The sequence below is a fragment of the Ylistrum balloti genome, unplaced genomic scaffold (genome assembly GCF_031769215.1).
Source record: "Ylistrum balloti isolate Yb309-2 unplaced genomic scaffold, AGI_CSIRO_Ybal_v1 Utg369760, whole genome shotgun sequence".
NCBI classification, from domain to species: domain Eukaryota; kingdom Metazoa; phylum Mollusca; class Bivalvia; order Pectinida; family Pectinidae; genus Ylistrum; species Ylistrum balloti.
Window position 1 is genome coordinate 925,388 of NW_026781959.1, and position 16,609 is coordinate 941,996.

The window sequence follows — 16,609 nt, forward strand, 5'->3', positions numbered from 1 at the left end:
AAAACTAGATATAGAAGAAAGTGAAAACAATTTTCGGGATGAAAAACGCCTTTAGAATAATTATACAAAATGTTCTTGAATAAAATTATTTCATTTTATATAAAACCATACTTTTAGTTAATAAAGGTTGATATGTAGAATGGATTCACAATATTTCAAAACCAAAAGTTTGTCTCCCATTAACACAGTGTCAATATCATAATTGTATTCACAGGAATATTAATACATTGTAAACCACAACACAATAACATGACGTGATGTTAGCGTCATGTTGATCTACGCCTCAGACCATTTTATAGCATAAAGTTCATGAAGCTCTTCCAGTAAACAGCCAGTAAGCAAATATTTATAACTTAATTAAATATTTCAAAATGATAATTAAAATGAAAATATAAGTTGATTACTGTTTAATAACTTTAGTAACTGTCATCTAGAATGAATTCATATCGGCAGTAAGTACCTGTACAATCTTTAGTTAGAAACCAAACTCGTGTGAATATGAACAGCAGTTGTTTTGTTATGTGGTTTACTGACATTGTAGACATCAAACATAACATTCATTTACTATATGGGTCACAGACTACTGTTACAACTGTTACATGTGGATTTTGAATGAACCATTGATGACTCTCATGTGCCATCACAGAACTACTTATAACAAACCCTTCTCTGTTTTAAATAAGATCGTGTTTTGGTGTGTTACCTTTGATATGTGTGAATGTTATGATGCAGACTGCCATCTGCATCTCTAGTTTGTACAAACCAGACATGCTCTTTAAAAGTACAAGGACAGATTTAGATAATCAATTTGGACACTAACCGCGTGGCTTGCACTGAATACAAACCCTGTTTGCCTTTACTGCTTAACCCCAGGTGAACGTTGCTGAACAGAACAGATAAAGACTCGGGGATGAAGAAGAAGCTGTCAGGTTTATAACCTGCTAAATATTCGCTGATATTTCATGGTGATAAAACTGAGGTGAAATACAGATTATCAACGTGATGGCTTGTCATTATATTTTTGAATACATACAAAAAACTTGAAAGACCTCTTCGATAAGATTAAATGACTTTGTTTACCCTGTACGCGGTAAAATGGATATAGTAACTTTGAGGTTTTTATGATCATGCAATGTTGAAGAAGTGAAGGCATAACTTAACAAGATATCAATGGTGATAAGGAAAAGATTTTCGCAAAAAAATAGTTAAGCCAAATTTAACTATTGAGATAAATAGCAATAAAAATCTAAATATCTCAAATACGTGGTTTTTCCTCCTTTGCAATGTTTTATATACATAATTCACAAATACCACCTTTCATCAATGTCAATAAAACACCATTTTTAAGTCTAGGTGTCTGTTTCAATTTGTCGTGTTCATTTATAATTACACATGTGTCTGATAACCTTTCGTAGAACATTAGTCTCTCTTTCACGACATTATTCATGTTTCTTAAAAAGGGAGGCAGTTAGAAAGGTTATTTATACTTAAGCGCCGAGGCGTAGTTTTTGCCACCAATAGTAGATACATCTGGTGATATCACGTCTTGTGTATGAGCCGTAACGTACCATCTCTGCCGTTTGTACTTCTATCAAAATGATGGACGCTCACACAATTTGTCATCTGTCAATGTTGATAAATCTATTTTCGTTTGGCAATATGTGATTATATAGCAATGATGATAAGCTAATTTAAAGTTATATTTAATTACACTACAAAAGAGGAGTAGCATGACCGATGGTTCGTTGAATAGGGTTACTGTGTAAACGAAATAGTACGGATGTCAATGTAATTACTTGTTGAACGATGGCATGATTGTGACGACGCATAGAAGGAAAAGCCTTAATATCATCTAGTGTCTCAACGAACAATCCCTGCAATAATTTCTTTCATACAAAGATTAATGACTCATGTATCAACATTTCCCAAATAAATCAAGTGTATCTAAAATCCTAAAACCGTCCTGTTAAAATTGTGACAACATGATATATAATGCAGAGCGAATCCGACATTTTAAAGTCAAATTTACCACAAAGAGGAGCTGATAAAAACAATAAGATTATGTTCCCTATAACTTAATAAATAACTTATCAACCCAACCCAGTTATACACGTGATGTGATTTAACGATTCTATTAATGTTAATTTTTGTGCTTCTATTATATCTATTTTGATTAACTCAGCTCGCCCTTATATCTTCGAAGGATCAGAAAGTTTCTTTATTGCAAATACAAATGTTTTAAATGTAACGCAAGATACTCTATAATGAAAAAAGTAGCAAAAGTAAATATGTAGATGTTTTCAGAAAAACTGAATATCGTTCAATTTGGTAATGAAAGTGTCATCATGTATTTAATATCAAGTGTGACTATGTAGTTGTGACCATTGAATCGTCGGTGGAACTGTTAGGTGGTACTTAATACGTAAACATTTAAATAACTTATGACGGTAACTTCTGGTTTTAATATTGCAATTCAAGATTCATGCAGATATATATATATATATATATATATACATGATTCACCAATGGGTATTAAAACAAAGAAACAAATACAAAAGGAAAAGAAACCAACAAGCAAATACAAAAAACAAGGATAATTTGACCAGAGGTTTCGGAAGGGCATCTTCTGTTCAACTACGACACCCGACATGTCGGTTTTGGTCATCAAATGTGAAAATTGTCACATTCCGAAATGAGAACAAAGTAAACAACAACGGAACCAGCAGGAAAACTCGTATAAGGATTTAAAAAAATTCTGAATGAGATCATAATGACGACCATCAAACTTCTTTGTAATCTTCATTAAGTCACGATTTTTCTTACGAATAACATGTTATTCTATATTTACAGATATTATAACTGGAACATATTAAGGGTTTTCTCTATTTTTTTTTATTAAATTGAAAGCTATTTTAATAATTCGGTTAGCAGGGGAAAGACTAAGCACCATGTATTTTAATTTGAAAATCTTCGGTATAATGATCGGATCCGGGTTACAACCTACAACCTACATATTTTGTTATGGGACTGTCTCACACTAAGGTACAATTTGTACGTTTATATGTACCTATAATCGTGTCTATGCGAAGGGTGAAAGCAGACATGATGTGACATTGACCCCATCAAATTTCGTTAAAATGACTATGTAATTACCAGTTGTATTGCTTAAGAATCGAAATCTATTGTCCAGAAAATATCTCGGAAAAGCCGTGACAAATCTTACCACTAAACTAATAAAATCATCCACACTAACGCTTCGAAGACCTGTTATGAGTCTGTGTCTCTTTGCTATGCTAGGAAGCATTAATTATAGGTAACTCAAGCACAGAAGGCTGGAGCGCTTCCCTACAGACCGCGCCAGCAAATCGGATATCGTAATGGCGAAAAACACTCAAACTATTGTGATTTTAATTTTTCTAATCTTCATGCGACGGAAGACAAATTTAAGTTTAGTCGTCTATTAGATTGAAAGCTTTACAGACAATAGCTAAGAAGGTATCATTTTCAAGCGTCTTTAAGACATGTGTTTGAAGTGAGATATTTGGAGGTAATTCGAGATGTCTAATTTTCCCCCTGTATCATTGACTGGCACGGTATGTAGTATCACGTCCATGATGCGCTTCCATTATAAACAAATTCCATGATAGCCTAGGTTACAATAGCGAAAAGGGCAGATTTACTTTAGATCTTTGGTCATGATATACTACGTTGGTAATCATTTGATATGTTCGACTAGGATAGCTGTGAAATCGAGAGGTAGACTGTTTAAAAGATGATCCCGGGTAGTGTTTGTATAAACTGACCCCGAAATGCTATATATCTCCTATTCTGACCATCACATTCCTTCTCTACAGGACGTGCGGGGGAAAATAACAACGCATAACCAACAGGGGCAATCAGCATGAACTGCTTTTTAAATGGCAAGATATTTTATCTTTCCGTAAGACTATAATAATGTGACGTAATCATGAACTAATCCCCCGCATGAGTTTCACTTTCTCCCAGAACACTATATATGTCGACAGGTTCTATTTAATAACTCAAGGAAGACGAGGATTGAATAGAGTTTGGGATTGTGACGCCGAAAAGTAAGCTAGAATCAGCTCTCCATGTTGAGTTACGTTTTCAATATATTGGCTAATGAGATTTTTTAAATCAGTGACGTAATACTAATATAATCACTGAAATTTTCAACACGACGTGAAAATGAAGTGATTGAAGTATATGATTATAGTAAGTCTCAATATTGTCAACAAGTACACTGAATTATTGCATGGCATTTGGGCCATGCTATTGATAAAATATTAGTCCTTAATTGAGAAATATTAATTAAAACTGCAAGGATAATGGTCGTTAGATTAGTTGAAAGATCTCTTAAATCACCTGATCGTTTATCTACCATGTTTGGACATAATCACGGGAGGTCGTCTGTGTAACCGAAAACTCTACGTGACACAGACAACCATTTTTCATTCTTTTATTAAAAATCACAAACATTCGTCTTCCCCGAACAGTTCGTTCTAAAAGAAGAATAAATCCGACTCGAACTGTCTGGTTATTCCTTGAATAATTAATGGCAATGGGCTAACCTCATGAAAACGTGTGAATACACTCTTGGTCGATTTATATCTCTTTGAGTGTTATTCGACGATACCGTTTATCGCAAAACAAAAGTTGTTCGTTAGGTTTTATTCTGTTAAATAAGATACGAAATCCCCGCAACAAAACCAATAGAAATGTAGTGCCATATTTACTCCGTACAGATTGAAGGAGATTATGAATGGTATGTCTGCCTTTGTGTTAATTATTGTCCCGAAAGGTCAGCCCGTCAGGTAGATGTAAAAAGTGCATCATTCTAACACACAACTATAGCTAGTGAAGTCCCAATTAAGGGTGCTTCGTCGTGTGTGGTCACCATGCTAGCAATAGTATCAAAGTGTGGTGGTAGCGACAGGCGCAGCCCCGCAAAATACGTGCATATTTCATCGTTTTACGGAGAATAGCATTGCGGTAGTTGTACTCATAAAAGTCAAAACAGACAACAAAGGCCACACTAAATCAACGTAATAACTAAGTTATTTTGGAATGATTTAAAATGTCTTTATAAATGTCTTAAGATTATTACGATGCTTAAAATCAGTTATCGTACCAACCAGTTAATCAGTACCTTAGATTTTGATTTCATCTTCGCATTTCCATCAGCTGTCAGGTAACATGTAATTGAATTGCCTTTGCTTTACGCATTAATCAATGTATTATTCAAGTGATTTTCGTGATATACGGCGTTTGCTTTATATAGTTTGGAATTAACGTCACCTTAACATTACAAGATGATATCTCTTTACTTTGTGTCTTATTATGATCGTGTTTGACCATTGCATGAGACTCTGAAATATTCAGCTGTATCTCATTTTACCGTAACATTTACCATGTACATAAAATAAGAACAGTGACTACTCTTAATCGCATTTCATAAACATTTAATACATTCATATATATTGAAATATCTTTACTAGTCCAATCTTGTAATTCAAATATTTGTTTTCAATTTTTCAAATGTGATTGAAAATAAGCTTTTTTTTTAGTTATCGCATTTCTTCATGGTACGTCGTAAAAAAGTTCAATCAGCCGGATTGATACAGCTTGTCAGTCTCTGTAGCCTTGCCTGTGGTAGAAATACTTTAACGATGTGGTGTTTTTACAGCTGTAGAGTTAGAAAAATACATTTCAAAGACACAACCTGAAAACTAAAAATAAACAGTCAAGACGAAGTCAATTTGAAAAAAAAGTGACAACAACCTCAACGACTGTAGTGACGGTAAAATATTAAAAAGAATGGTTGAACTCCTAAGTATGAAACAGTATATCAGCATATCTCGATGATTCTGATATTGCACCATATTGTACCAATGTCATTCCCTTCCGTGCACTGTACAGTATCTTCCTCTCTTTTGTGTTATGTACTTTTGAAAAATTCTTTTATCTTGAACACATTTCAAAAATAATTAATAAATCTTAAAACCAGTTTAAAATTAATATTTTTACTTTTTCTTCACAGATGTGAGATACGTCCGGGTCCCGAGTTTTTATTGAGGAAATATCGTTTTAAACGTGGTAAATTCCAACTTCATCAATATTACTACTCTGGTCCAGACTGTTCCGTACCTCTCTACAGTGTCAAAGCTCAGGGTACCATCAAACTGCTTCGTCCGTCTTGGATCGTCCCGGGCGCTATGGAGGCTAAATATAGATTACACAACGTGTCAATAATCCCTTTTCAGGAACGAATTGCGAAGGAGTTCCGAAGGAAAGTACGGGAACAATGCCCAGAGGTTAAAAGTCATCCTTGGAAACCATACCATAGTTATCAAATAATGAACTTCCCCCCGTACAAGAAGTTTAGACTTTATAAACATCGAAATGTTGATTATGATTGTACACATGTGTTCAATCTTACATTTCACGAACTTCAACTTTTGAGAGTTGAAATTCGACGTCAAAGTGGATCAGTGGACAAGAATAAAATCAGCACTTATCCGTCTCGTTATTCCAAAAGTTTTGAGGAAGTGGACCTATTGCTGGGAGATATTCATACGGACAGGAAACAACGCCATACATATCGACCTTCAAGCTATCAGACAGCACTCCGTAATTCCAAGGTAAACATTGTGGTCTATAGGCTGAACGAAATTAACCTTTACTGAAAATAAGACATGTTGGATAAATATTAATCCGTGATCAAAAAGAAATTCAGTGTTGGTATTAGTTATACACATTTCTGAATTAAGTATAATAATTAGGAATTTACTGATACATCAGAAGATAAGGGCACGTGTTTTTGTAAGTGTACATAGCCTGACAGAATGACCTGTCGCATTGAATATGTCTGTTATATCTTAGTTGGGCTATAACAGTTAGATATGTATATAATCCCACCTGTTATTTAATATGTGCACATGTTTTACCTGTCCCTATTTAGTAAATATTCTCTTAAAGATCTCTCCTGTTAAATGTGATGTTGAACACAAACAATTCCCCTTGCTGTACTCCAATTTTCAAACAAAACATTCTTAAAACAGCATCTTTATAACCTTGTGTTTTAACACATCTTTATAACCTTGTGTTTTAACACATCTTTATAACCTTGTGTTTTAGCACATCTTTATAACCTTGTGTTTTAAAACATCTTGATAACCTTGTGCTTTAGCACATCTCTATATCTTCGAGATATACAACATTGCTGTAACATTGTGTTGAAACATATCTGTATATGTTCCTGTGATATAATAAGTCTCTACATTCGTCTGTTATATGCCATTTATCCTTGTTCTATATCAAAAAAAATAGCATTTAATAAAAATATGAGTCTCCGAACAAAAATACTCATGTATTATCTCGGGAATATCAACACCAACAACTAATTATTTCACGTAAAACTGCCATCCTTCTTTATCAACATCAGGGACTTTGAGAGGCTAATTACCGTGTATGTTGTTCGTATCTCTCCTCATCAGGGGAAGATAAACAACTATGTTGGGGGTCATAGCACCTGTAAAAATACCGCTTGATACATGTAGGTATAATGCGTTGCACAGTACACCTACATATCCATACGTAGTTACTCTGTTCGCTGTGGTCAGTCATTCCTGAATAAGGCCGCATATCAACGGATTAAACAATGCTCACATTACAAACGACGATTAGGGATAGAAACTTTCAGAAAATGTTTTTGTTTATGCAAATATATATACGTATAAATTCTCAATTCATGCATCTAGGAACACATTTATCACAACCAGTTTCCAACACAACCAGTAGAAAAGGGAAGGAATATATTTCATAAGTGTATATGTGTTCAAGATATCTTTAACTTCACCATAATTAATGGCCAGGGTGAAGTCTAGGCGTGTTTCTATTAAATTATCAACTATAATAGCATTGAAGCTAGACATTCTCTGACCACATAGCACCTGAGTCTATTAATGTGAGAAAATTAATTAGTGGAAATGTACATCCGTATGGTATGGGATGTGTCCAATCCTAAGGTCGTAAGATTAGGCTGTCTACTCAAGATATCTTGAGATGCTTGAAGCGACACCTGTCGGTAACAATTATTTGCTTGAGGCGCCACCTATCGGTATCAATTAGTCACCGACGACTCAAGCAATATATCCTAATTGTATTTGGCGTGCCACATTTGGAACACGGAATGATCGAATATATCGACGGTAGACTGTCATGACCTCCAGCGCCAGTCGTTGTCTATCATATATTGTTAAACTTAAACAGCATAGACACCTATTCCAAATTCATCCTCAATTTTAATCATTTTTAATTAAGCATCATAATTCTATAACAGTCTTCATCACGGAAAAATAATTAAAACTATTTCCACTCATCATATCACTTATCTGTTTTTCATTCTTTTGTTTAAAATAGTCTTAGGTACGGTGCACTTTTTCCAAAGCTTTACGAAACAGAAATGCCAGAAATGTTTACTTTGAAAGTCGGACGGTCACAAATTTCATTTTGTTTTGAGGATGCATTTTTCATAGTCGGTATTTAGAATTTAACTTAAACGTAAGAATATTACTTTGTTACAATTTTTTTCGCTAAATGCACCCGCATATGTTGAATCGGAAATATTCTTACTCGTCATTTTTCATATTTTCATGAATAACAAAACTTCTCTATTAATTTAACTCAACATATTATTTTCAACAATTTTACTCTTTCATTTAAATGTGACAGAATTAATAATGGAAAGAAAGGAATGTCTGAATTTTAATGTTCATCTGGTTTTATGAGCTAAAAACTGCATAGAAACATTTTAAGTAAATAAATGAACTAATGAATGAAATTAAGAAAAATGACTCAAACCCTATGTTTTAAAATATGATTTTTAAAAGTCTTTCTAATTTGTAATCAAACTATCAGTGGATATTTTTAATAATTTAGAAAGAGAGGATTGCTGATGTATGTTGTAGTTTCTTCGGAAAATCCACTTTCTAAGATCAGGAATTAAACTGAATTATTTATGGTCGGGTCTTATCATCAAAGGTAGTTCTCTAGTATCATATCAACATTCTTCGATATCTTTAATTCTTATCTTTTATATGAGATTTTGCAATATGCTCACTACATATTTGTTTAATTGAGCTTTGAAATTGATAAATATTTCATATAAATGTGTTCAATATGTAACTTGAAATATTCAAGAATTGTTTTGTTTTTGTTGCGCAGACAAAGACCTGCCAGATTTGCAATGGAATTGCAAACTCAAACGATTATTACCCACCGAAAATAGATCGGCAAAAACCATCGAAGTTTCGCTTGCACGGAGACTGGGTAAGCACTGGATGCGAGACCAGACAATATGGACAATTTTTAACTAGAAAGTTGTCATTTCTTTCGGACGGGAAATCATGGCAGGGCCAATACGACTTTTTTGAGGATCCGATTTGCCGAAAGGGGAGCTTTTCTTTGTCTGTGAAAGGAACTTACACAGGCGATAAAGTGTCTAAGATCATACCAGGATCTAAAGAGTACAACTTTAGACTAATCAGGTTGAAAGTCACCCCAAAGAATAAGCAAATGGTGAATACGCTACGCTTGTATGACGGGCATTGTGGTGTACGAAACGCTTGGAAAATAAACGAACAACAGGACGTGACTAGCACAGGCGGATGTGACGTTCTTGGCATCATACTACCTAACGTAGAATTCGAGATATTACGAATGGTTGTGTCAGAGCACCAAACACTGCTCTATGTTGGTCAGTGGACTATGAACAGTCACCCGATCAGAAGTAAACAGTCACGGCCTACCTCTTTCCAGCAGCCTCTTGTGCGATGCTCAGACTCTGTTGCAAAACATGCTTCAAACAAGATTGAAGTTTTTCTATCAGACGACAAGCAGTTCCCAGTATTTGCCAAATTTGAGGCCGCATCTAAAACAAATGGTGTTTTAAGAGTTGAGGCATCATTTTTGGCTATTTTCATTGTTGTTGTTAATGTGATTGTGTCGTAGCTGCTACCGTGATAGCTATGGATTAAAGGCTCTGAAGCAGTGAATCAATGTATATAATTTGACTTGATGGGCAACAGTGGTCGCTGAAATCAATTAAGTTACATTTATATAAGTAAAACAGCTATCATTAATACCGTTGAAACAGCAAAGGAAGAGATAATTTTACATGTGTCTAGCTATAGGTAATATTAGGAAAAGACCTCGATACTGTACTATTTACAATAACCTTTACACTCTTCCGATTCGAGGTATCGAGTAATGGTATAATATGCTTTTGATGAGTTGTATTCCAACATTAACATTTCTTGTTATAAAGTTGTCAAAAAGAGAAAAAAAGGTACCAAGGAACAAATGATGAAAGCAATGTTTTCTTCACCTCTTTCCTTCTTTTAACTATATTTTTATACAATATACAATCATCAAACACTTGCAACTGGTGGCATTTCTAAGGAAAATATATTAAGGAGCAATGGGGAACGTTTCTTTCCACATGATTCGAACAATCTAGAAAGGAATGAATTGCTCACAATTAATATCAGTATGGATTATAAGTGGTTAACACACAGTGTGAAATGAACTAATGCAGTTATAACATACATTGATCGCTTACGACCACGACGTTTCGAAAACATTCAATTAATTTATGTATATATCTTATCATTTTATGGGAACCATTCTCCATAAAAGTAAGTCAATAAGTTAAAAATGGAAGTTCGTCAGCGTAGTCATTTCTGTTATTTGGTGTAAATATTCATTCTAATGGCTGTAAAACAATGATTCCTATATATAGCATATCATTTAATATATCACTGAGTGTCCATTGTGTAACAACTTTCATAACACATAAAATCAACTACATTCAATGTATGTTCCGATTAACGCTGGAGAACATTTTTTCTTCTTGTAATTTATTTCTATATTATTTCGTTTTCATGACATTAATTTATGCGGAAACTCGTTCAAGAATTTCCGTCTTAAATGCTTTTTGAAATATTACTGCTTTTTCGTTGAAACGTCATCCATTAATCGCGAATACGTTAATTCATGAATAAAACATATATGCATATTTAGGTGAATGAAAGAACAAAACTATAGGGTTTTGCATATGTTTATGAACAATCAAGTGAGTAATTTGAAATGTCATACACAAAAACAGCTATCACGATCATGATTTGCAGCTTTGTTTTCCATCATGTTGTTTTAAAGAAAGGAACTTTTTTAATCCTTCTATTTTGCTTAAAGATAAAAAAAGTTGTGTAATAATAACCATTGCAAAGAGAATTAGTGACGAAACTTCGATTCCTGTGTTATTGTATTAATGAATTCAAATAAGGTTCGTACTACTTTCCATGTATCCTAAATGATGGAGTATGAAATAGGTAAACTGTGTAGTACTCTATTTCCTTTTAGCACTGTAAAGCACACGCCTCGTTCTGTAGATTAGAAACTGTCGGTGTCATTAATTTTATCGGAAGGGGAAACTACTTTTTATCTCTTTTGAAAAAATGAGAATGTGATTGGTGTTTTATTAATCTGAAATAAATTTTGTATAGATATATTAATAATAGCACGACACAATGATAAGATCGATAAGAAACGACAAAATGAGAACAAGGCATGATACATGTACCTGTGCATATTAGCAACATCATTAATGTCAAAATTATAGATAATTGAATATACAGGTAGAACATGTAATAGTTGATACTAAAACACTTAATTCTATTGAAATTCTAGTGAATTGTTCAGAAATATAATTTTTAAGATATCCAGATATTCTATAAATTCATGTTAATAAGGACTCGTTACACTCTTGTAACACAACGGATGAAAAGACATGCCTTGTTCGAATATCCTACACATAATTCAATTCATCTGATCTTTCAATTACATTAGTTTTCTTGATTTTATAAAAACAAATCAGTACATTACATATCACTTCCGTATCACAAGTTTTATTATGTATTATGTTAAATCGCATTTACAGTTTCGAAGCACGTGTACGTTTGGGTATGCAGTATTAGATTAAATTAGTGCATATACTTTCATATTTTATACTTTTGTCCATGTTTTGAAGAGCAATTTTTTTTCTCTTTTTCAATAGAGTATACGTGCTTGAGATCAAACAAGTACATATTTTCACCCAATGTTAAACTATATTGTCCTGATGACAATATGACAAGGCAAAACTGTATACTCGGCAAAATTTAGAAAAAAGAATCTGTTGGGGAATTCGCATGATAATATCTGCCTGAGTTAATTCATACCCTATCAAAATAAAATTTGAATAATATCACGTGGTGTAAGCTTACATATAGACAACAACGTCTTATCATTGTTAGGAATTTAGACAAAACAGTCACACAAAGCATTTAACTTGATACTAGAGATAGCGTAGACAATCATCTGTGTGTTGCATGTCAGTCGTCTTCAGGTATGTGACTTTTGATATCAATTACTTCATATTTTTATAAACATTTTCATAACCTTTTTATCTCCGATGATAAAGTTATCAACGGAGACATTTGATGTCACTTCAATATCTCTATCACATATCAAAAGGTATTTCAAATATAAATCAACTGAAAGATTATGAATTATACCCTCTTATGTTCACTCAGAAGATGTTAGACCGCATTTGACAATCACTTCATATGAACAGAATTTCACGAACTCCACATAAATAAGAATAACTTCTTTAAAGATTATTTGATGAGGTCAAATGTTACAATACTTGTAGACATACATTAAGTTGTGTAATCCATGAAATCATCTTAACTTGGCATGAATTGCTGCGGCTATCTCATCTGAAAAAAATGTGTACCTGATATGGCATAGAATCATCTATCAGAGTTAGATTATCTCTGATGTACATATAAGGATAAAATGTTTTAGACGCTGCAGCGTTTCAAGCACGATTATGGCACTTTAATGTTTTGTGCGAAATTTGCAATGCATTTATGCCAATCTAGAGCTTTTATTTACACCAGAATGCTTTAAAATAACGTTTGAAATAGGAAGTAGATATAAGATGTAAATATTCAAAACAATCATATTTGGTTGTATTTCAGAATTTTAGTATTTAATTTCACACATTGTTCACAGCAGTACTTATTTTAAAGTCAATGTGTTAGAAATATCAGTAAAAGTAAGCTGTATAAATAGTATAATGGTTTGGATGACAGTTACTGTACGTATTCATGTGCATTGTGTAATGCTAGTGATGGTGATTATTTTCAAGCCACCTGATGCTGCAAAGGTATCTTGGTGGATCATTTTGTTTAAAATATCTTAGGAAATCTGTATGTATTGGTTTCGTATTGTTGTTTGAAATACTATGTCATACAAACATAATGGCAGGGAACAATAAAAAACATCATTTCTTCTCGATGTTTTATGATACCGTTGTATTGTTTCAGTAATTCAATTGATGTTAATGAAAAATAAAGACTATTTAGAAATCCCTAGACTGAAAACCTATTTATTTGAAATGCCAATTACTTATTTGTCAGCTTTTTACCAAACTTATATTTTACTTTGTTCTGGCTTAATCTCCAATCACCATCTTTAAGACGGGCATCTACATTAGAAAAAGGACAAATGTCCAATTTGTATGTATCGAATATTCGTGTAAACACTATAAAAACATTTACCCGGAAAGACTTTAACCTGGAAATAACCAAAGGATATTAATGCGACCCATTAAACAAAAAAAACAAAAGCACGATATTTGCAAAATTATATATTGCTGAATCAATTTTGTGCTTTGTTTCTATCATTTTTTTAAATAGTCACGTTGAAGCCATTTGCTCTCCATCACGTCTCCGTCACTATACGATATCTGATAGAATGTTTTATGTTATAAATTACCATATCTGACTGCTCAAAAATTCACACTAAAATTGCTACTCTGGAATTCAAAACCGAAGACTCGTTATCTATTTCAAGCTTTGGAGGGAAGGGCGCTGACATCAACCTGGTGTAATAGGATATCGCAAAATCCTCAGCCTTATTAAAAATACATTATTAAGCACATGTAATCTTTACATCATGTTTAAAGTAAAACTGAAATGGTAAAGTTGTCCACAGAAATAATGTCCTTGGCCTCAATCCAAGTCCATTCCATTATATTACGAAGAACTAGATAGTTTGGGAAATTAGAATATCAAATACAAACCAGTTCTCTAACTTATAAAGTCCTTTTGAAATGTATTTGTAAAATATTAAATAAAACAACTCTGTCTCACTTTATTCAAGATCATACGATATGACATCAGACATTGTACATTTGATCATACTGAAGCAAAACATAAAACTTGTAAATGCCAAGCATAATTCATGAGGTTTGCGAGGTGCGAGAGGATAGAAAAATGTATGTGTTCGAATCTAACTCGGCATGATCTCGAACCGAATCCTACCCGCCCTTTGTTATGCCTGGTCGGGCATTAAGGTCCGAGGACGGCCGAATCACTCCGCGACATGCGATCGTATCTGAATGATTTGTTAGGTTAATTAGACTTGTATCACTTGAATATTTTCTCGTCTTATTGAACTATAACAAAGCGTTTTAATATGTATGTGTTGATGTTAAATGCAAAATTATCACGTCGGGTGTTTTGTTTAATATTCTATGTATGTATGTAACACTAAATCAAATCGGATATGGCTGTAAATAGTTTCACAACCAGTCTCATTCTCAGTAAGCATAAATAATAAAATATGCCATTACACGTTTATCCTCGAGAAAAAAAATCAGAGTCGTGGAATAATTTGTTAAAACTGAGAGATAATATCGGATGTAAGTTTTAAATATTTGGCGTCTACAGGATGATTAAATACATTGTATATGTGAGACAGACACCATGAACTGTATCATCAAACCGGAAATGAACAAGTACATATGGAGACAGATGTATGGGGTGAAGATCCCATGCAATCAAACCAAATGTCAATATCTAATGACAGGGGACAACAGGTCATTTATGTCCTTTTCAGTGTCCACTAAGTATTGAAACAAAAGTGAATTTGTTTGTATTGGGATGCAGAAGGTCTTATTCTTTCGGTCTGCTATTTACGCTCTCATACGAAAAACTACCGGTGGAACCGCTAACGATCCTGCCTCTGAGAAATGCCTTAAGATACATATTTCCACTGCAATTACCGGAAACCAGCAAATGTGGACGAGAAGAGGCGATATGCAGACTTGGGCAAATAATATTGTCGAGGATGGCGATTGTAGTTGGAGGACGTTCTATTTGTAATATTGGAACAGAGAGGTTCCAATCATATCCTCTTCAGTGTTAAAAAAAAGGAAAAGGTCTACGATTAAAGGCATCGGTTACCCACAGAAGACACATCTGTCAATGTATGTCTTTGTTTGTGAGAAATAAAAAAACAAGAAAAAACCAACACGGCAATATAATCATAATTCAAACTCAAATTCCATAAAAATAGGATAGAATATGAATGAAAGAAAGATTTACACGGAGACTCTTGAAAAAGTGCAAGGAGGATACGACCAGATGTCCCGAACGAGTCAGCGTCTTCTGCTTCATTGGCGACACCCGCCATGTAAACCTTGGTCAATCCAAGTAAGTAATGACATGTTCTCTAAAAAGATCAAGGTATACAACAACGGAATCAACAGGCAAACTAACGAGCATCAAATACGTCCAGCTTCATATGGCACAAAGAAATAGAATATTTCTCAATATCACAATGGGGACCATAAAACTTTTACATAGTTTTCGTCGACCTGTATCTTTTTAACCATTGTGTTCCGAGTTTGTCAGTCAGTTGACGACGTCTTGCACGAAAATCGTGATAATGAGAATAGGCCAGTGATACTGCGTTTCCTTATGAAAAGTAATTTATTTAAATCAAACCAAAGGACATTTACAATATTACATTGCCGAGTAGATGTTTCGGCTTAACGTTTTTAATAAACACATTCAAATTCACATCATTGACCTTAAAAAATATTTCAAAAAGAAATAAATGCATTTCCTTGAGCAAAGACATATGTCTAGATAAAAGATTACGAGGGTATCGTTCTCATATTTATGCTATAAATTGTCTATTAAGCACAATGGCAAACTTTCCTGTTCTCATTTTGGGTACGCTAACCTGGCAGGACGTCGCTTTCTTTATTTACCGTATCAAACTGTTTGTATTGAATTGATTCTGACAGAACTCCATGGTGTTAAACCAAAATTCTGTTCACTTAGTTATGCATTAGACAGTATCATAATTTATAAATGATGAATAACTAAGTTATTATATACTCTTTAAGTTAACTTTTATGTTTGTCAAACATCACTTCTCCGTGTTAATTAATCAGTATCTTCCCTTACCAATCACACCATAATAACAATAATAATGAATACTGTATGTTTGTCGCTATGACAACAATTACTATTAATATACATATCAACAGAGCTTGAATTCAAATTATATTTCGATGAACAAAATATGAATAAAATAAAAAAAATTGCATACAGACTCACGAAAAAAAAGGCAAATAATACTATGTGTTGCTGCAAAGTTAGCGTCCTGTGCTTTATCGACCGAACCCACCATG

At 33.5% G+C, this 16,609-nt stretch overlaps 1 protein-coding gene across 1 annotated transcript in view; it reads left to right on the forward strand.

Moving 5' to 3' along the window:
- LOC132543641 (protein APCDD1-like) overlaps window positions 1-10,029 on the forward strand; it is a 39,283-nt gene extending 29,254 nt beyond the window's left edge. Inside the window, exons 4-5 of the mRNA XM_060207157.1 lie at window positions 6,059-6,659; window positions 9,244-10,029. Of these exons, the coding sequence (XP_060063140.1) occupies window positions 6,059-6,659; window positions 9,244-10,029 (1,387 nt within the window). The remainder of the gene's footprint in view (window positions 1-6,058; window positions 6,660-9,243) is intronic.
- The last annotated feature ends 6,580 nt before the right edge of the window (window positions 10,030-16,609 follow it).